The 22,722-nt window shown below is 36.6% G+C and overlaps 1 protein-coding gene across 1 annotated transcript in view; it reads right to left on the bottom strand.

Annotated features, from left to right (window-relative positions):
• The window catches only part of INPP5F (inositol polyphosphate-5-phosphatase F), a 48,407-nt gene that overhangs the window by 5,688 nt on the left and 19,997 nt on the right, over positions 1-22,722 (bottom strand). The window contains exons 5-17 of the mRNA XM_039325760.1: positions 22,024-22,191; positions 21,766-21,822; positions 19,728-19,926; positions 18,832-19,011; positions 16,222-16,289; positions 14,927-15,051; positions 14,441-14,518; positions 13,632-13,752; positions 12,904-13,032; positions 11,702-11,819; positions 10,722-10,920; positions 1,088-1,159; positions 706-779 (exon numbers count right to left, since the gene is read on the bottom strand). Coding sequence (XP_039181694.1) covers positions 706-779; positions 1,088-1,159; positions 10,722-10,920; positions 11,702-11,819; positions 12,904-13,032; positions 13,632-13,752; positions 14,441-14,518; positions 14,927-15,051; positions 16,222-16,289; positions 18,832-19,011; positions 19,728-19,926; positions 21,766-21,822; positions 22,024-22,191 — 1,588 coding nt within the window. The remainder of the gene's footprint in view (positions 1-705; positions 780-1,087; positions 1,160-10,721; positions 10,921-11,701; positions 11,820-12,903; positions 13,033-13,631; positions 13,753-14,440; positions 14,519-14,926; positions 15,052-16,221; positions 16,290-18,831; positions 19,012-19,727; positions 19,927-21,765; positions 21,823-22,023; positions 22,192-22,722) is intronic.

Genomic DNA, 22,722 nt, shown 5'->3' with positions numbered 1-22,722 from the left:
ATCCCTGGAAAAGTTGGTACATGCTATGGCTGCTCCATGCCACAGCCATTATTTTATTAAACCCAGTACAGCCAACAACAGGTCTGCCTCTCCTGTTTTTTTCCAGTTTGCTCCTTATTCAGCCTCCTTTAGCCTATGCCATCCTTAAGAACAGTATATTTAACCTCCCATCCCCTCCCCATGACAAGGCAGGCAGTTGGCTTATGTTGTTCATAAGGAGTTGAGTTCAAAGACAGCCACATCAACTAAAGGGAAAGGGGAAAGAGAAGGCACTTTAGTTCACAGGCAACACAGAGGGGGAGCAGAAAGAAAAAGAGAAAAATGCACCAGTTTTGCTTATTCACCTGGTAAGGTCCTCCAGCATTGTCCATGGGGTCACGCTGGGTCACACACGACTTCGCAATTAACAACAACAACAAAGGTCCTCCAGAATTTACCTAGGCCACAACCTGGAACAACTAAGATGTTCCTGGATTCATTTCAGCTAACTGCAACCCACTCAGAACAGTTCAGCTAAACTTCAGAGCCACTATTCATGAGCTTGTTTTCGCAACTGGAAACAAAATATTTGTTCATTTGTTTCATGACAAAGAGTTACAATCATTATACAAAAGAGAAAGATTTTTTAAACTTTTTTTTTTACAATTACTGATATGCTCCAATTGCCCTGGCAAGAAAAAGGGGTATAGAATGCAAAATACATACCTATTTCTATCTTCTCCAAATTTTCAAGGCTCAGCCTTTGATACTGATTGACTTTATCTATTTCATCATCATAGCTACAAGGGGGGGAAAACAGTGCCTAGAATTAAATCTTCACTCATAGTGAAACCATCGATAATGCACTTCTGACAACTTAGACTACAACAGATGTCCCCAACCTTTTGGGCACCAGGGACCAGTTATGTGGAGAGAGATTTTTCCGCGGACCGGAGGGGGCGTGGTTTTGTGTGCTGCCTGCATCCCGCAGATGGGGCTTTGCTTGTTTGTGCAGCCCAGTTGTTGGCATGCCACGGACCATTACTGGTCCAGAGACCGGGGGTTGGGGACCCCTAGTCTACAATGTGAAATGAAAATGATTACTTACTAGGCTATGTAGTATGCAGAGTTAGAAAGTAAAAGAAGAACATCCACATCTCTATGCGTAGCATCAATCAGGCTAAAATAAAAAGACAGTAATAACTAAAAATGTTGAAACATAAATCTCATAAACACTTTTTGAAGATTTTTCTATTTTGTGGTTAGAATGGAAACATTTATTAATAAATCATAAACACCATTCCTGATTCCTGAGCCAAGCAGATGGAGGATTGGCTTCCTGCCCCACATTCTGAGATTCCCGTTCTGAGCACATTCATCTCACTGGATTCACCCCCCCGCCCCCCCGTTCAGCTGGTCTTTTATCTGCTGAAGAACTAGTTTCTGAGTGTTGATGTCCTTTAGAGAATAAACACTCTTAATTATTTTATCCTTCATTATATGCAATACATTGCTAAATAACATGTATTGCATATATAACAATACATGTTATCTGCTAAATATATATAACAATACATGTTATCCGCTAAACCCAAGAAGTTGCAATCATGATACAGCAGCCTCTCATGTAAATAGTCACAAGGCTTGTAGCATTATAATGATTTTATTTCATTCTTGAAACAAATATTCATGAATGTTAAATCACACAATGAAAAACAAAATGACTAAAGAACTACTTAAAAACCACTAACAATAGAACCAAAACCAGAATAAAACCTTAAGCTTAGAAAATATGAGGGAAAAGTACTTTCTCTAGCACCAAATATGGACCATAAAGTAAATGCATAAATAAAAACTTTCTAGCAAGAACATTCTATAACTGTGTTATTAAAAATATGCTTCCCCTAATACCATTTACTAAGTCTAAAGATACTGAGTACCAATGAAGGAGAATATTTGGAGCTCGGGTTGAAATGAGGGGTTCTTGGTGCTCTCTGAGCTTGCTAGTAAAGAGTCCTTACTAGCACTGATGATGTTACCTAGTTAGGGTAATGAAACTTCTGCAAGAAAACAAGCAAGCTCAGAGAGCACAAAGGACCCCTCATACTGAGTACCCCCCAAAGAATGAATCCTCTGAATATTTTATGCTAAGCAATCAGAATAAGCAACAAATAAATCTCAGCAGCACATCAGGATAAACAGTCCACCAGTATATTTTGGTTACCATATCACAAAAAAGATGTTGAGAGTTTGGAAAAAATTCAGAGAAGAGCAACCAAGATGATCAAAGGCCTGGAGACTAAAACATACAAAGAACAGCTATGGGACTTGGGTTTGGCTAGTCTAAAGAAAAGAAGAAATATGAGAGACATGATAGCAGTGTTCCAGTATCTGAGGGACTGCCACAAGGCAGAGGGGGCCAGGTTGTTCACCAAAGCACCAGAAGGAAGGACAAGAAACAATGGTTGGAAATTGATCAAAGAGAGAAGCAACCTGGAATTAAGGAGAAAGTTCCTGGCAGTGAGGACAATCAACCAGTGGAACAGCTGACCCCCAGAAATCGTGGGCGCTCCATCACTGGAGATTTTTAAGAGGAAACTAGACATGCACCTGTCTGAGACAGTATAGATTCTCCTGCTTGACCAGGGGGCTGGATTAGAAGACCTCCAAGGTCCCTTCAAGGTCCCTACATAACATGGGTTATGTAGAAAGTAAACACAGGGCCAGTCATAAAGGACTCAAATGTCTATACACCAATGCACAGAGTATGAACAGCAAAGAGGATGAACTAGAAATTCAGGTTAATGAGGGCAGATATGATATTATTGCCATTACGGAAACATGTTGGGATGAAACCCACATATGGAACACACAGCTAGAGGGATTTAAATTATTTAAAAGGAACAGAACAAATAAAAGAGGAAGTGGAGTTGCTCTCTCTATAAGAAATAACTACATCTCTACAGAAATAGAGCACAACAATGATAAAAACTGTCTTGAATGCATTTGGGTCAATATAAAAGGGGAAAAAATGACATTGCCATAGGTGTATACTACAGGCCACCCAACCAACCAGAGGAAATAGATGAACTTTTTGCTAGTCAGCTAACTAAGGTATGTAGGAACCACATCACAATAGTAATAGGGGACTTTAACTACCCTGACATCAACTGGGAGACAAACTCTGCACCCAGTGGAAGATCAAACAGGTTCCTGGCAAACCTAGCAGACAACTTTGTCTCCCAAAAAGTAGAGGAGGGAACTAGTGGATTAGCCATTTTGGATCTAATTCTCACTAACAGAGATGAAATGATAGAAGGTGTTGAAGCCATAGGAACCCTGGGAGGAAGTGATCATGCAATATTGGAATTCCACATTATGGAAGAACAAGCAATAGAACACAGTCAAACTAGAGTCTTGGACTTCAAGAGAGCAAATTTCAATAAACTTAGAGAGGGCTTGGAAGGATTCCATGGATGAGAACCCTCAAGGGGAAAACAACTCAAGAAGCTTGGGAAATTTTGAAAAATGAGATAATAAAAGCTCAGTCTAGCACAATACCAACAAAGAGGAAAAATAACAGCTCTCAAAAGAAACCAGCATGGCTGCATAAAGAACTCTCTGACAAATTGAAAGATAAAAAGGACAAGTATAGAAAGTGGAAAGAGGGGCACATAACGAAGTCAGAATATCAGCAAATAGCCCGAGCCTCCAAAGATAAAGTGAGGAAAGGCAAGGCTCAAAATGAACTAAGGCTTACGACCAAAGTCAAAAATAACAAAAAAAGGTTCTTTCAACATGTAAAAAACAAGAAAAAAGTGAAGGAAATGATTGGCCCATTAGTGGGTGAAAGTGGCAAGAAGGTGATAAGCAACAGGGAGAAAGCAGAACTATTTAATTCGTGTTTTGCATCTGTCTTTACACAAAGAGAAAAAACAGACCAACCTATCAAAAATAGTGCCATAAAAAACAGAATAGAAACACAAGATAGGCAAGAAAATGGTAAGTGAGCACCTGTCCAGCCTAGATGAGTTCAAATCGCCAGGACCAGATGGATTACACCCCAAGGTTCTCAAGGAATTGGCAGATGTGATCTCAGAACCACTGAACTATATTTTTCAAAGATCCTGGAGCACAGGGGAACTACCAGAGGACTGGAAAAGAGCTAATGTAGTTCCCATCTACAAAAAAGGGGAAAAAATGGACCCAGGAAATTACAGACCTATCAGCCTGACCTCAATACCTGGGAAGATCCTGGAAAAGATAATCAAACAACAAATCAGCGAACACCTAGAGGCAAACAAAGTCATTACTGAAAACCAACATGGGTTTGTCAAAAATAGATCATGCCAGACAAATCTTATTGCATTCTTTGACGAAGTGACAAAATTAGTGGATCAGAGGAATGCTGTGGACATAATTTACTTGGACTTCAGTAAGGCATTTGATAAAGTAGACCACAACCTACTACTCGACAAGATAGAAAAATGTGGGGTAGACAGGACCACTGCCAGATGGATCTGTAGCTGGCTGACCAGCTGTACTCAGCATGTGGTCCTCAATGGAACTGCATCTCCATGGAGGGAAGTGTGTAGTGGGGTGCCCCAGGGCTCTGTTCTGGGCCCAGTGCTCTTCAACATCTTCATCAATAATTTGGATGAGGGGATTGATGGGGAACTCATCAAATTTGCAGACGACACCAAGCTGGCAGGAATAGCCAACACTCCAGAAGACAGGCTTAAGATACAGAAGGATCTGGACAGACTTGAACACTGGGCACTATCTAACAAAATGAAATTCAATGGTGAAAAAAGCAAGGTTCTACATTTAGGCAAGAAAAACCAAATGCACAGATATAGTATAGAGGGTACCTTGCTCAATAGTAATAACTGTGAGGGACCTCGGAGTCCTAGTGGACAATCACCTAAATATGAGCCAGCAGTATGCTGCAGCTGCCAAAAAGGCCAACACAGTGCTAGGCTGCATTAACAGAGGGATAGAATCAAGATCACATGAAGTGTTAATACCACTTTACAATGCCTTGGTAAAATCCAGTTTTGGTCACCCCGATGTAAAAAAGAAGTTGAGACTCTAGAAAGAGTACAGAGAAGAGCAACAAAGATGATTAGGGGACTGGAGACTAAAGCATATAAGGAACGGCTGCTGGAATTGGATATGTCTAGTTTAATGAAGAGAAGGATGAGGAGGGACATGATAGCAGTGTTCCAATATCTCACAAGAAGAGGGAGTCAAACTATTTTCCAAGGCGCCTGAAGGCAGGACAAGAAGCAACGGATGGAAACTAATCAAGGAGAGAAGCAACCTAGAATTAAGGAAAAACTTGTTGACAGTTAACTTGCTGACAGTTAGAACAGCGATTCTCAATCTTCATGTGATGGCGACCCCGTCACACGGGCGCGCCCCCATGCGCGGTATGCCGCGCATGCGCGGCGGCACCCCCATGCGCGGCGCGCGTTGTTTCGCGACCCCCCACAAAATGGTCGATCGACCCCAAATGGGGTCACGACCCATAGGTTGAGAACCGCTGAGTTAGAACAATTAACCAGTGGAACAACCTGCCTCCAGAAGCGGTGAATGCTCCAACACTGGAGGTTTTTAAGAAGAAACTGGACAGCCATTTGTCCGAAATGGTATAGGGTTTCCTGCCTGAGCAGGGGGTTGGACTAGATGACCTCCAAGGTCCCTTCCAACTTATTATTATTATTATTATTATTATTATTATCATCATCATTCATCATCATCATCATCATCATCATTATGGATCATCACACAGTCAGCCAGATGTTCAGACTGGATTTGGCATTTTGTCTACCTATCGAGTCCTTACCCAGGACCTGGGATAGGCAGATGTGGATGTTTGATGGTATTACAGATATCGTCGCAGGATGGAAGCAGTTCCTAGTAAGGCCGCCTTTTGCAATTGACTAATAGCGAATTTGTCAATGCCAATGGTGTTCAAGTGGTGCTCCAGTTGTTTTGGGATTGCACCCAAGGAGCCTATGACTATTGGTACTACCCTTGCTTGCTTTTGCCACAGTCTTTCTATTTCTATTTGTAGGTCTTTGTATTTTGTTATCTTCTCCAGCTCTTTCTCTTCTATTCTGCTGTCTCCAGGCACTGCCACATCCACTATCCAAACTTTTTTGTCTTTCTTATCGACAATTGTTAAGTCTGGGGTGTTGTGTTGCAGGTGCTTGTCTGTTTGAATTTGCTTACAGGCAAATGATATTTTTTGCAGATCTTCCAATGCACCATTGTTGCTACTTTGTCATGCCGCTGCTTGTAGTCAGTCTGTGCAATCTTCTTGCAACAGCGTACCAGGTGCTCCACTGTTTGTTCAGCTTCTTTGCATAGGCGGCACTTACTGTCTGTTGCTGTCTTCTCTATTATTATTATGGATCATCGCACAGTCAGCCAGATGTTCAGACTGGATTTGGCATTTTGTCTACCTATCGAGTCCTTACCCAGGACCTGGGATAGGCAGATGTGGATGTTTGATGGTATTACAGATATCGTCGCAGGATGGAAGCAGTTCCTAATAAGGCCGCCTTTTGCAATTGACTAATAGCGAATTTGTCAATGCCAATGGTGTTCAAGTGGTGCTCCAGTTGATTTGGGATTGCACCTAAGGAGCCTACTACTATTGGTACTACCCTTGCTTGCTTTTGCCACAGTTTTTATATTTCTATTTGTAGGTCTTTGTATTTTGTTATCTTCTCCAGTTCTTTCTCTTCTATTCTGCTATCTCCAGGCACTGCCACATCCACTATCCAGACTTTTTTGTCTTTCTTATCGACAATTGTTAAGTCTGGGGTGTTATGTTGCAGGTGCTTGTCTGTTTGAATTCTGAAGTCCCAGAGCAGTTTAATTTTATCATTTTCTATGACTTTCTCTATTTTATGATCCCACCAGTTTTTGCTTACAGGCAAATGATATTTTTTGCAGATCTTCCAATGCACCATTGTTGCTACTTTGTCATGCCGCTGCTTGTAATCAGTCTGTGCAATCTTCTTGCAACAGCTTACCAAGTGGTCCACTGTTTCTTCAGCTTCTTTGCATAGGCGGCACTTACTGTCTGTTGCTGTCTTCTCAATTTTGACTTTGTATGCATTTGTCCTTAAGGCTTGGTCTTGTGCAGCCAGAATTAGTCCCTCGGTCTCTTTCTTCAATTTTCCTGCTCTTAGCCATTGCCAGGTTTTATTATTATCTGCTTTCCCAGCTATTTTTTTCATGTATTGGCCATGTAGTGCTTTGTCTTCCCATGCCTCTATTCTGTTCTTCATTTGGTCTTTCTTGTAGGCCAGTTTGGTCTCTCCAGTAGTTAGTAAGCCTTCCTGATATACTAATTTCAGTGCATCTTCATCATTGTTCTTCAGATATTCTTCCAAAGCCATTTTTTCTTCTTCAACCATCTGATGTACTTGTAGCATTCCACGCCCACCTATTTGCCTTGGTAGATAAAGTCTATCAATGTCACTGCGTGGATGAAGGGCATGATTCATTGTCATTATTTTTCTGGTCTGCCTATCCATTGCTTTTAGTTCTGCTTGAGTCCAGTCCACTATTCCAGCTGTGTACCTAATGACTGGGATTGCCCAGGTGTTGATTGCCTTTATGGTATTTCCTCCATTGAGTTTGGACTTTAAGATCTTCTTCACTCTCTTGATGTATTCACCTCTAATCTTTTTCTTGACTTCAGTGTGCTTGATATTGTCAGCTTGAAGGATACCCAAGTATTTGTAGTACTCTTCCTCATCCAGACTCTTAATGTTATTTTCGTGGGGCATCTTGATTCCTTCAGTTTTCACTATTTTTCCTTGTTTGATAGTAAGTGTTGCACATTTGTCCAAGCCAAACTCCATTACAATATCTTGGCTATATATACGGACAGTGTTGAGCAGCGATTCTATTTCAGATGATGTTTTTCCATACAGCTTCAGATCATCCATGTAAAGGAGGTGGGATAGTCTGGCAGATGTTTTTGATGTTTGATAGCCATGTCCTGAGTTATTCAGTATTGTTGACAGAGGAAACAGTGCAATAACAAATAGTAATGGTGATAATGAATCTCCTTGAAATATTCCTCTCTTGATATTAACCTCTCCCAGCTTCTCACCATTGATTGCAACTGTGTCTTCCATTGTGCCATCGATCTTTGCACAAATTTTCTGATGTTTCTACTGACTCCTGTTATTTCTAGGCACTTTATTATCCAATCATGTGGCAGAGAGTCAAATGCCTTTTTGTAGTCAATCCATTCCACATTCAGGTTGGTCTTCCTTCTCTTGCAGTTTTCCAAGATCATTTTGTCTATTAGGAGTTGATCTTTTGTTCCTCTGCTATTGGGGCGGTTTCCTTTCTGCTCAGGTGGAAAGAGATTGTTTTCAACTAGATTCTGTTGTACTGCATCAGCTACAACACCAGTTAGTAATTTGAAAGTTGTTGGTAAACAGGTAATTGGCCTGTAGTTGCCTGGTGTTGCCCCTTTTGCTGGATTTTTTATTATTAGGTAGGTTTTCCCAGTTGTTAGCCACTTTTCAATTTCTCCTCCTTGTAGTATATTGTTGAACTGTTTGGCAATGAGTGGGTTTATAACAGTTAGATGTTTCAACCAAAACCCATGCAGTTCATCTTCACCTGGTGCTGACCAATTTTTGATTTTCCTTGCTCTTTTTTCTACCTTTTTTGTTGTTATTACTAATTCTTTCATTTCAACTTCTGTTTTATTTGCATCCACCTCTTTTAATCAAGCCACATCCTTGTTGTATTTCTTTGGGTTATCCCATATCTGCTTCCAGAACTGCACTGTTTCTTCCTTGTCAGGTACTGACTGATTCCTTGCAGTTTCTCCATTGATGGATTGGTAGAAGCGTTTCTGATTGGATTGAAATTGGAGGTTCTGCCTATAGTTTGCAATTCGAGCTTCATATCTACTGATTTTCCTGGCTATAGCTGTTATTTGTTGCTTTATTATTTCCAGTGCTTCCTTGATTTTCCTTGTTTCTAAGTGGTATTTCTTGATTAGGTATTCTTTGGTCTTCTTGTTCTTCAGCTTCTTTTCTTTCATCTGTTCTAGCTTGCTTGCATGTATCTTAACTTGCTGATCTTATTTTCTAGTCTAACCTTCCATTTTTTCTGGTGCACTGTTTGTTTGTTTTTCTTCTTTGTTGATTTTGCATCCCAGGTATTCTGTTATAACTGCAGCTGTGCTGTACATTAGTTGGTTTGTTTCTTGCAGTGAATTGGTGCTTATACTTGATATTGCAGTATTTGCATCCTTTAATGCTTGTGCTAGCTGTTTCTTTGGAACAAGCTTCAATGCAGGTAGCCTTATTCTGTTGTTTTTGTGCTGTTCTAGATGCTCAGTTATTCTTTGTTTCAATTCTTTATTTCTTTAGTTAGAGGGTTTTGTTCTTCCTGAGGAAGAGGTGCCTGGTTTCCAAATGAGAACAGTTGTATATCTCTGCTGGATTCCTTCACTGCCAACTCCCCCTGGTTTGCCTCTACATTCTGAATTACTTCTGGTAACGCTTTGATTTCTTTGCCCTGGGTAAACCTTTGCAGTTCATCCAATTCTGTTTCTGTGAATACTTTATTTCGTGTTATAAATCGGCGTTGATCTGCTAGTCTCTGTTCTGTTATTTCTGATTCTGGATGTTGTTCTTTCCAGAACTGGTGCATTCGTTTTAGATATCCTCTTCTTGTTGGACTTGATCTGTAGTAACAGATCCTTATTTCTTTGTTTTCCATCACTGTGTATCTGCGACGGGTAAACACCTTTTCTTCCAGTAGTTCTGCAGCTGCTGGCCCTGGTTGCTCAGCCAACAGTCCTGAGTCCTGTAACCCATTTTTCACCAGATATCCAGGAACTCCAATATCCAGCGCGGACCTTGTTAACCCGGGCGACGTCCGAGCCGGTATGGCATTCTGCAATTTACATCTCACCATATTTTTTATGGGAGAGACACTCTTTGTCTGACTCTTCTGATGAAACCTGTCCAGTATGGTTGAACCTCTGGCATAGCTCTCATCTTCCTCAGAGTACACAAGCCCCACAACCACGACAAGGTAGTGTCTCACTGGGGGATTATTATTATTATTATTATATAAATCCCAAATTTTAAAGTGCTTTAAAGGTCAAAAAGAACTTTAACTGATTATATTTTGAATCTACTTGAGATTTCAAGATTGGTAATAGATATTACCAAAACGACTATGAGTGAAACCAGTATTGTATAGCAATTGCATTTAGACTTATATACCACTTCACAGTGCTTTACAGCCCTCTCTAAGTGCTTTCAGAATCAGCATCTTGCCCTCAACAATCTGGGTCCTCATTTTACTGACCCCAGAAGGATGGAAGACTGAGTCAACCTTGAGCTGGTGAAAATCAAACTGCCAAACTGCATTCTGAATATGATAAAGAGCTATGCATAAAGTACCAACCATACTGGGGAAAAAAATATAAAAAATTCTAAATGCCTAACACTGAAAGTAGTAAGATTTTGATTTTAAAGTTCTTACATTAATCTGCTGTTTTTGTTCATCAACAGTACTCATATTATCAACTTCTTTATTCACTTAGAATTCATAATAAAATAATAGTAGTTGCATAAAAGACAATGATTACGATTCAGAGGTTTTATTCTTACTGTACTGTCCTATGACAAATTGTGGAAAAATGTAGAATTATATAATCAAATATTTTAGACTCCCCATACCTGGGGTCACAGTCAATCAGTGCCCAACCACCATGAAATTTTTCATCATCTGGTAAAAGCAATTTCATGTAACTCTGCAATAATTGGCTGATCAATTCCTGATGACTCCTCAAATTTTCCTTGTGCAAGGCTTCATGCTCTTTTTCTTTAGTAAATATGGAATAGAGATCTTCTGTCACAGGAATACCCTGCATTAAATCTAGACAAACATAGAATGCATACAATGATTAAATGAGACCTAAGTACCGAAAGCAGAAATTATACCAAGAAATTTTGGTTTTAAATATTCAATAGTATAAAAATAGTATGCAATTGTTGATAGGCTGCTTCCATTTGTCATGCTTACTAACCTCCAAATCAGAATTTGGCCATAATTGGAGAAAATCTGGACTATACTTATGAATTATACCCTCCTTTTAGCCATATTTGGAAAAAAAAAATAGTATCAATGCAACTTAAAAATAAATATGCTAATATTAGAAGAATTGTTAATATTTCAAGAAGAATCAGCTAAAAAAGAACCAATCAAAACTATATTTAAATAACATATAATTAGTTTTTCATTAATATGAAGAATCTCCAAAATAATATATTCTAGATGGCATAAACTCAAACAAGCACACTTGGGAAAACAAAAGAAAATTCAACCAACATATGTCAACAGTTATATAGGAACCATTTTCAAACATCACTATAAATCTAAACTGAATTTTTTAAAATAATCTTTAATCACAAAAAGGTAGCATAATTTATATCTTCTTGACAAATATTTAAATTAGATTCTGACCAGGACTTAATACATGCATATAAAGATCACTGGTTTATTGCTTTCTAAACAAGGAAGTAAAATGAAAAAAAAAGATTTGCTCAGTCATTTCCACCAGCATGAAGGGCCAATTGGGGATAATGAGGTCCCAGTGCTTTGCTCTTTCATACAAATACTTTATCCATTTGATGTGAAAATAGAACAACTGTCTTACCTATGACTGCTTGTCTATAAGCATCCCTGAAGCGGTTTAAGTAGTATCTATTTGCAGAGTTAACACCGTCTTTCATAACTCCTGCCAGCTTCCTTTCACCAGTCCTTGTGAAGTCACTCTAATGTACAAAATGTATCTCTGAATATTCAGTGTGCAATTTACATATCATTTAGAAAAGGTTTTCCTTTCCATATTAGATAGCTTTGCAGCTTCACTTTTTGGACTCCAAAGCATTCCTCAAATTGTTCTGCCTCGTTAACAAAAATTAGGACTGGAAAGAATGTGTTAAGGTTCTTCAAATACAAATATATCTCCATCTACCCTGAAAACAGGCCCCCTACTTCTCTAAATAACCACTGTAAACCATAAATGCACAGTGGCTATGTTCACACAATATATTTAAGCAGGCCAATTTAAGAACAAGAGATTGCAAATGTACAACCCTAGTACTAACTATGATTTGTTTGCATGTACAGTCATCAGAAGCTATTCCATATTCAATATATTATACAAATAAGGAAAAATGAGTAAATCTGGTAAATAGGTTAAGCCTGGTATATAAATATAGTCAACATAAAAATAAAGACATATTTGCTAGATTCAAATAGAATGCTAAATCATATTGTGATTTTTTTGATTTTGGTTTAGTATTTTATGAAACTAAGCCAATGGAATTAATAAATAATAATTTCTGCTTTTGTTTAATGTATAAACACAGCCCTTCTATATTCCTATTGACTTTGGTGTGGCTCATTTTGCTTTTATGTAATAAAATGAACAAAAAAAACCTTTTGCAAAAGAAAATAACAAAAATTATTAAGGACTGAACTGAGATGGTGCAGAACGATTTGTCTATTATGCTATATAGCACAGGCAAGGTTGAGTCTAAGTTATCCATACATGCATGAAACTTTATACAACAGTTTCAATAAAGGATGGCCATTATTTTATTGTAATAATCCACACTCTATAAGCAACTCATTCATAAATCACAATTTCAATCCACTGAATAAAGGCCATACATTTATTTTTCTAATTTTGAAAAAACTAATCACTTAGCAATAAGGACATATAAAATCCACAGGATTCAATTATTTTATTCAAAAGTGATGCTATGAACAGTGACTTCAAAATATAAGACAATACACACTTAGTCCCGAAGAATCTTTTTTTATTCTCCTTACATCAAATAAAATATTTACCTTTAATGCTGCTGTGCCAGCATATTGCCTGCTTATGGCATCACCGTTGTTAGCCCATATGATCTGATAAATTCTATTGCACTTCACTGGCAATGCTTGTTCTGGGGGCATCACACCTAATTTTTTCAGCTGAAATTTAATATATTTATTATTGTCACTGGTTCTACTGAAAACTATAAAATAAACAATAAAATAATGAAAACTTCCAGCTGGTCTTCTCTTATCCAATAACCTCCAAACATATCATGTAACAATTCTCTTTTTATGATAAGAGTTATACTTTAATACATAACAGAGGCACCAAATGGGGGAAAGCTTTCTGTGTTCAATGTTTAGATGAAAACTCCCAAACAATCCAAATTATACTATTTCCTAGAAATAATAAGATCCTGTGTACTGAAAACATGCATTCACTTATTCATTTTCCTTTTTAACAGGGTACTTATGACTTTGTACTTAATTTGCATGACCAGGCTAAAATCAAAAAGGCATTTTAAATCATTTTGCTGAAAAGCGTCAATGTAAAAGTATATTTAAATTTTAAATTTCAGTATTATCTATAGAACTTCTAAAAAACATATTCCAGCACTACTATAGTTATTTTTCTTCAGTAAATTCAGTTCTTCTATATGAATTATTTGGAAGCAATTTAAAGATAAGCAGGTTTTTCAAAATGCCTATACTAGTGTTCTCTTTAAGGACAGTCACTATAGTTTACACTGTTGTACCTGCTGTTCCATAATGGCACGAGCAATTGCTGCTTGGACAACGTTGGTTCGATCCAGACAATCCATGCAGTTAACACGGAAAATTCCTTCCTGTTTACAAATTACACCAGCTTGGTCCACCCTTCCAAAAAAGTGATATTAAATAATTTTAATAACCTTTATTAAAAATGGCTATTCTCTACCATACTAAATAAAAATACAGTGGTACCTTGGTACTCAACAGCTTTGAACTCATTGAGTTTGGTATTTAATGCAAATTGTCTCGGTACTCATTGTTTATTTGGTACTCAACGCACAAGCTAGAACTTGGCGGTGTCAGCTGCTTTGTGACTCACTACCTTATTTCTTATGGGAAAAATCTGTTTGGTATTTATATTTTTTGGTTCTCATCACACCTCCTGGATCCAATCAATGATGACTACTGAGATATCACATATTCATACTCTTATTGTATACAGAAAAACAGTCTTTGGTGCTTATATACAGTATGAGTTACTGTTAATCATATCCAAGCACAACATATCTCTGTTTGCAGCATCTGTCATCTCCATGGAAAACACAAAAAAGCTCTACATGAAAATTGTTGTGGAGATGCATCTTGCCTTGTACTCGCCAAGCCTTCCGCTCATTCCTGATCCAAGACACAAAAGGCACGAGTGTCAAACTCGCCGCATCACGTGACATGTTGCGACGTATCACAACTTTTTTTGCATTGCCGGAACTGGAGTGGGCACGGCCTCCGCATGATGCAACTGGCCCATGGGCCGGCAGTTTGACACCCCCACACAAAGGCAATACTGAATACCTACCAGCACCACTTTACATCAGTGATTATGTCAGAAATGGCATCTGTGAGGGTTTGAACATTTTCAAACTTCATTCCACGGCTGAAAGGTAGAAAGAAGGCACAGTTTGCTGTAATTTTTTATTGTATTAAAAAATGTGCTACTTATTATACCAAATCTGAAAAAAAAAATTCCTGTTTTTCCCCCCTTTTGTACAATCTGCTACCGAATAATCCACAGATTAATCAAGGCAGACTGCTGTACCCTAATTTTAGTATATACATACATGCACTCACATACAGGAATACATTTTTTATTAAGGCACTTTTTGAAAAAAGTAAAAGTTTGCAAAAGTCTTGTAATCCTTTGCTCATAAAATCTCTTGAGGGAAAACCCCAAATCTTACCTATGAAGAACTTCTGTCATCATGTATCATATAATATCAAGTATAGTAATAGACTGTACATTCCAATATTTAGCTGCTAGGTTAAGGTACTTTCATAGTCTTACCAATGTTCATGGAAATCAAATGAAACATATGTAAGGCTTGGATTATTGTACAATAAAACTTGTTTGAGGTAAGCATCACCAATAACTTTTTCTCGTCCAGTCTGGTCGACTAGATTAATGATAATCTGTTGAGAGATAGGAAAATAGAAACATGTTTTAAAATATGAATGCACATGTCTTAATTCCATTTAGAAGTACAGGAGAAGTGGTTCTTATTTTAATTTTTAAGGGCGTGGTTCTAAATGACTCCTAAGAAGCACTCAGTCAAAGAATATTAAAAGCTTCACCAGTTCTTTAAAAATCATATTTAATCTCACATTTTATATCAGTCAGAAATGCACTAAATGGACAGTTAATGTTCACCAAATGCTTCACTATAAAGCAGTTTCTCAATCTTGGCAACTTCAAGTTGGGTGAACCCATCCATCCTGGCTGAGGAATTCTGGATGTTGAAGTCTACCCATCTTAGTGACAAAGTTGAGAAACACTGCTTTAAAGGGAAACATTTTTGTTTATGTAACACGAGGCATTCAGTTTTTACCTCTTCAGCTTCTAGAAAATTTTCCTCACCCCGAAAGGTTGCTCCAGAAAAATCCTATAAAATAACTAGTGATAGGATAGGAAATGCAGAAGAAATGTGTATATTCAGCAAGTCCCAGCTGCCTTAGCAAACATATGTCAAAATGCTTTCCACTAACACAAAACCATCATTAGAGACAACCCAGGATTACATAATTAGCAAATTTTTATAATTCACAAAGCACTAGATATTGCCAAACTCTTTTCTTTTTTCAAAATATGAAAGCACAGTGTAGGTAGCTCTCAACTTATGACTTCATTTGGAACTGAAATTTTGGTTACTAAGTGATGTGATCATTAAGTGAGCTATCATATGACCCAACCTAATGTTACAACCAATTTTACTGAGGTTGTCAAGCAAATCATTGCTACCATTAAACTAATCACACTATCATTAAGTGAATTCATCTTCCCCAATTGACTGTGCTTATTGGAAGCCAACTCAGAAGGCTGCAAAACATAATCATGTGGTTGAAAAGACTCTGCAACTCTCACAAATGCTAGCTGGTTGCCAAAGTGCCCAAAGTCTGGTCAAGTAAGTATGGAGGTGGTGCCATCATTGTTAACTTGAAGGACAGATCATAAGTCACTTTTGGGAGGCTATTGGAACTTTGAACCATTGTTAACTTAACGGTTGTTAAGTTGAGGACTACCTGTACTGTACATTTCAAAACTTTCAGTAATTTAACATGGTGTTCCAAGATGGTGAAACCTACCTGTTTTTTATAAATGTTTAATTGTTCTTCAAAATGTGCACAGAAGTAAGAAACAGTTTCCTTCTCACCTACAAAAGAAAGATATGCTAGTTGACCCCTCCTTTAAGATGTTTCCATGGAAAGCAGAAGTAATTAAATTGGAACAAGCATATTCTTGGACTGAAGTAGAGATGTAGTTAAAATATTTTAAAGAATTATTATAGATTCTAGAATTCATGGCAATAGCATTTACAAATAATTATTAAGCAATGTATGTCAGCAAATAAATAATGGAACATCTTTTTCAAGGTACATATTTTTAACTAGTTTTTTAATTGCTGATCTGTGTGTTTAAGTTTTTATGAGAGTATGGGTCAACATGCATTTGAATGCATCGATTACAACTGCAAAGCCATTTGACAACATTTACATACTGGCAAAATTCAGCAAAATAACTACATTAGAGTAAAGCAATTTTTTCTTCTTTTTTTTTAAATAGTATCAGAAAGAGATAGCAGGCTGGCAAGTTGATTCGGCCCTCTGACCCATTAAAATCTGTTGCACAAATATCATCTTTTCAAGAGGTTTTCATGGCATGGGTATAGCCATAATTCAAAAATTGGACAGGACTAGGACACATTTTGGAAGGCAGTTTCAGAGTTTAAGGAGTGAAATGATTGTCTTAAACATCTGAAAAGCTTAGAGAAGCCATTTTGCCTCTTAACTTCACTACCTTCACAAAAGCAAAATTTTCCAAAGTTTAAACCCACTCGATCTTTAGGATCACCAAAAAAACGATACTGACGGGGCTGCATTTGATCTGTCTGTTTTGTATAAATTTCATACCATTAACTTTAGAACTACAGTACAGACAACATTTGGAGGAGCATCTTTTTCTTCAGAGAGCACGAACAATATCCTGCTATCACTGGACAACCATGGAAGTTCTTACATTACTATGTTGGTCTCTTTCAAACACTTGATAAAATCAGCTTCTCTACCAGTTGGGTTAGTAAAAACCATATGCATTAAATTACTGCATCTAATCCTCTAAGACAAATGTGCAATTGTATCTTTGCAATTCCCTGGAACATTTTTAAAAAATTAACTCAGCAAAGTCATATATTTTAACATTTGTTAAAACCTGTTGGCCTTATACAAGGCCCAGAGGAAATGGCTGTGTTCCCAGACTTGGATTTCTAGTATCTGTTGAAGCTTATGATTAATTTTACTGAAATATTTGTACTATCTTTGTACTTATAATTGATTTTGTTACGTTATTTTGGCTGCCAATTATCAATTTATTGGGGGGGGAGGTTTGACTGTGTTTCCAAAGTTACTTGTGATTAAAACAAATAAATAAATAAGATCTTCAAATGACCTTCATGCAAGAATTCAGTAATTATTCTAAAGCTTGTAATTTATGGTAAAGAGGATGATAATGCAATAGTCAATGACAGAATATAATTTAGATTCAATCTCAATCCTATTCCCAAAAAAGAAGATACAAACTGACATATCTTAACAAGCAACAATCAAATTTCAATTCCAGATTTGACTGTACTAAGATATACTACATGGAGTCACACTAATAGCATATTTAAGGTGACTTGTTATAAAATTTCAAGAACAATATGTCAAATAAAGTCAAGACAACAAGCATACATCTTCTTGTATTTCAGACTAACTGATTAACCAATAATCCAACTGTAGTATAGAAGTTGAAATATTAGACTTGGAGAGACCCAAGTACAAATCCACCCTAAGTCATCTGAGCTCATTGGTACTTTGGGCTGCGCAATCTATCTCATAGGGTTGTTATTGTGGAGAAAAAAATCTCCTTCTTTCTAGCCTATTGCCTTAACTACTAGATCAAACTGGCGGTTGAATAAGATTGAAGAAATGGATATTGCATGGTGGGGTTGGGGAAGATGGTATTCAAAAAGAAGAGAACAGCAGAGTCTGATAGTCAGAATGAGCAGAAGTCAGGTTTTCTATCAATCAGGGCTTAAGGAACTACCAATTTTTTCTTTCCTTTCCCTTCCATTCTCACTTCTGCCTGTTCGAGGAAAAGGAAGGGGCAGGTCATAACCAGTAAATTGGTGAATAGGGATTTTCTGGTAAAAGTGGGTGAAGACAATGTAGTACCAAAATAATGCCTTTTAACCCTGTTCATATCCTGTCAGAAAGGAAAGAAAGCTACTAGAAGATATGAGTTGGTTAACTAGTTGTTAAGGTTACTTCTCTAGAAAAATATGAAGCCTACAAATATATGCACTTACAGATACTGCATATAAACATACATAGATAGACATTTACTTGGAATACCATGACATGGAATACCATGTCATTCTAAGAATTCACTAGAGAAAATAAAAGTTAAATATTTGTAAAACATTCACCTAAATTCAGTTTACAGTATTTCTATCAAATACAGTTGGCTTTTTTAATTAACAAAACACAAGAAAATCTTTATTTATCAAATGCTACATTGATGGCCTAAGTACGTTAGGGAGACATAAGCAAGAAAACAATTTTTAAAAAATAACTTTTTGATAAACGTTACCACACTAATTTGAAAAAATGACTGAATAATGTTGTAATTGCATTATGTATCATATGAATACTTACACTTATCAAGACGTGGCCGAGGGTTGTATCTATAACCAACCTGACTCCAGAAAACAGGCACAGAGCCTCTTGTCTGAACAAAAGATAGTGTGTGATTATGAACATGGATCAACTGTTCAGTCTCTACATAATTTGCTACATTCCCATTTTTATCCACTCCTCTGCGTTTGTAACGCATTCCTAGGGGGAAAAAAGCAAAGAATTTCAGAAAAGAGATTGAACTTGCATGTTAATAGCTCATATAACATTTGTTCACTTAGCACCCTAGCTACTTAATATTGCGTTCCCAAAAGACTTTCATAAAATTCCTCATCAAAGTCTCTCAAGTAATATTAGCATTTATGAGATAATACAGCTGGAAAAACTGCAGAACCAATTTGATCATGGGATTCAGATATCTTCCACATGACAAAAGGCTCAGAATATCTGGGACTCTTTAGCTTGATAAAAAATGTCTAAGGATTGTTTTACATAAAAGCATGGACAAGGAGAAATATAGTACTTTTCTTTCTTTTATAGGACAAAGTTGATTTATAGATGTAGAACAGGAAAAAATTACTTCAATACATACACTATATAATTAATTCATGAAATTCATTACCACAACATAGGCAAGCATATAATATCCTTAGCATAAACATTCCTTTGATTCTACCCTCATTCCACAAAGAAAAGAAATAAGTCATGCTCTCTGAATATATGGGATGGAGGGGATATTGTCTGAAAGAAGTCAAGTCTTTACAGCATTTTCTTGTCTAATTTTTCAAGTGCTTCTTATGGCCTTAAGTGAACATTTTAATTTCTGTATAGAAATGCAAATAGGATTTAAGTACTTGTTTTCCATAAAAATAATCACTAGAGCTTTTTGGTTTTTAGACTATACTGAATAAACTTACCCGCTCTGTGACGGCTTCTCCGTGAGATAAGTGCCACAAGAAAACTTGGATGAATGTAATCTACACAAACAGGCTCCTGAGATGGTGTTTCAGGGCTGCTTTTCTCCTCGTCTGATGTTTCATTGTAATTAACTATAAGTTCTTCAATTTGCACAAATCCCTGGATGACTGGGATAATCCAAAAGTCCACTTCAGATTGCTACAGGACATTAAAACATATATACATGTATGTTATAACATATGCACTTTATAGAACCCAAAATTTAAATAAATGAAAATAACTGCAGCAGTAGTATTCAAAATTCTTACTTTAAAATTTTGCATTTGGGCATAATTTGGGTAGCTTTATTTATTACTATATGTAATATATTAGGAAGTTATATTGTATAATAATAGTTAATTGTACTACATAGCTAAACTTAAAATAACAATTAAAAATTAAGAAAAAATGTAATAGATAATTCAATATAAATCAGGGATACTTGGACTGCTGACCATTTGAACCTTACCAATATGAGTTAATAAAATTAGTTGAAAAACATCAAGCAACTGATTAGTGAGAATTATAAATGCTTATAAGGGATTACAGAGTCATAAAAAGGGAGTTATTTGGAAGTTTCTCTTCCTCTAAAAGAAACTATGAATAACCTAGATCAGGGGAAGGCTCTTTTATGACTCGTGGACTTCGACTCCCAGAATTCCTGAGCCAGCCAGAGTCATAAAAGAGCCAAGGTTGCCTACCCCTGACCTAGATGATGAATAATGAATCTCCAATATCCCTTTTCCAAGCAAGGTTGTACAACAAATGATGGCAACAGTGTCACAGAATGAAACTAAATACTTTTCAACAGATTATCTTTCAAGGAAAGAGAGTAAAGACACTCATGTTGCTTTTGTTGCACCTGATAGCCACATTTGATACCATAAACTGTTATTTTACAAAAACATTTGGCTAGTACAGAATAGTTAAGAACTGAGTCACTCAAAAGATGTTGCATACAGATTTATAAATTATATTTTAGATGGACTGTGGAAACATTTTTGTTCTGCATGATTCTACACAAAGTAATTTGTTATCAACTTTTTTTAAAATCTACTTTTTCCTGCTTGATGTGAATGATGTTTTTCAGTTTGCTTTAAAATATTTAGTTGCAGGCTAAATATTTAGCTAGAGTGTTTTTATCTATACCAAAAACCAACTAAGAAACATTTTTCCAGCAGCTGATAAATCCATCTAGATAGGGTGAATATCTGCCAGTGACTTCTAGCTTCATTATTTACCTGCTAGGAAAGGTTATTTCAAGAAATTCGTAACCTGTGATAATGCTTATTACCAATATAGGTATCATAACTTCATGGATAGTGACAAATCCAAGTAAAAAAAACCAGACTGCAGATTTTTTTAAACATTTTTTTAAAAATTATAACAAAAATATACTGTGTTTCATGATAAAAATATATGTGATTGTTTGATTCTTTATTTCTATAGGCTTATATATATCTGAAAGATATTCCCAGTATTTTTATTGCTTTATGTATATTCCTATACAATTTCTCTATTTTATGCTTTATTGCAATATTTTCTTCTTTGCTCAGGCTTTGGCCTATATAATTCTACTAGACAATCCGTGTGTCATTGAATCATTGTTTCAAAGATATTTCCTTACCTAAGCAGGAAAAGATAATGACCATGGGTGGGCAAAAAAACAGTGGGAGCAGGAGCAACTTCTAATTTCTTGCCAGCCTGCCGATTGGCAGGGAGCATCAGAAATCACATATCTTAAGACAGTCGGAATCATGGAGTATGATATCACAGATGGAAAAGTTACTGAAAGTCAGTAACAATTCCACTGGTTACTTAAATGGAAGCACTATTAGAAATCTAAATTTTTATGTCACAGACAATTAGGATAAGTTACATGAAACACTAATGAGCTCTTTAATTGCCAATTAGACTAAACAGTATCAAGAAAACAGCACTATCTAATTAATTCATTGAAATTCTCAAGAAACCATAAATATATGGAATATTACTTACTCCAAGGTTTATCAGATCTTCAATCATGTGCTTATTCCAAAAGAATCTATCATCAACCTGAAAATATAAAAATAAACCTTTTGTATCCAAATCTTACAGAAAACTGTGAAATCTCAAAGACTAAATAATAATTTATATTGATTAGAACAGTCCAGGAACAAGAACTTAATTTATGAAAGATTAGGAAACACGAATGTTTCTTTCCTTAAAATATATACCCATATGTATCTATGGATGATCTTTCAAGAGACATATTACCTTTTTCCAGAGGGGCAAGTTAGTCTTCTCACATGCACTTTGCCTTTGTATAGAGTTTGTTAAGTCGTAAGTCAAACTATAATAAAAAGAATCAGCATCCATAAACATTTTAAATAGTTCTTCCAATAGACGCCTCTCCAGTCTTTCTTTCTCTTTACTTTCTTTAACCTACAAAAGGGCAGAATGTTTTATTTCAGTACAGTGAGTTGGATTCCTGTCACTAACCTAAACATTATTTTTCATAACGTACAATCAACCATTTGCTTTAACTAAAAGAAATATAATTTTTCATAGATTAGATCTTTTCAAACAAGCACAGCTAGAATGACAACTTTGCAGACACTTTACGTTTTCTGTATAAAATATGCTATTATTATTATATTCTACAAGGCTGAGAAATAACACTTTCAATAAAGTTACCTATCAAATTTATGACTAAGAATAGTATGAGGAAATATCTAGAGCAGGCATGTCAAACTCACCACGTCACGTGACGTCGCGCGACATATCGGAGCTTTTTCGCCATTGCTGGCAATGGGGTGAGCGCGGCTCCGGTATGATGAAACCGGCCCCCGGGCCGGCAGTTTGACACCCCTGATCTAGAGTTACAGGAGGGAAAGACCACATGCTGCACAGAATCTTCATTAAATATAGGACTATACTAGCTCTACATAAAACATAATATAACTCAAACATATT

This window comes from Crotalus tigris, unplaced genomic scaffold (genome assembly GCF_016545835.1).
Source record: "Crotalus tigris isolate CLP2741 ecotype Arizona unplaced genomic scaffold, ASM1654583v1 scf7180000017536.10889498, whole genome shotgun sequence".
In the NCBI taxonomy this organism is placed as follows: Eukaryota; Metazoa; Chordata; class Lepidosauria; order Squamata; family Viperidae; genus Crotalus; species Crotalus tigris.
Note: the sequence above shows the minus strand (reverse complement) of the source record. Positions and strands in the feature narration are given on the sequence as shown.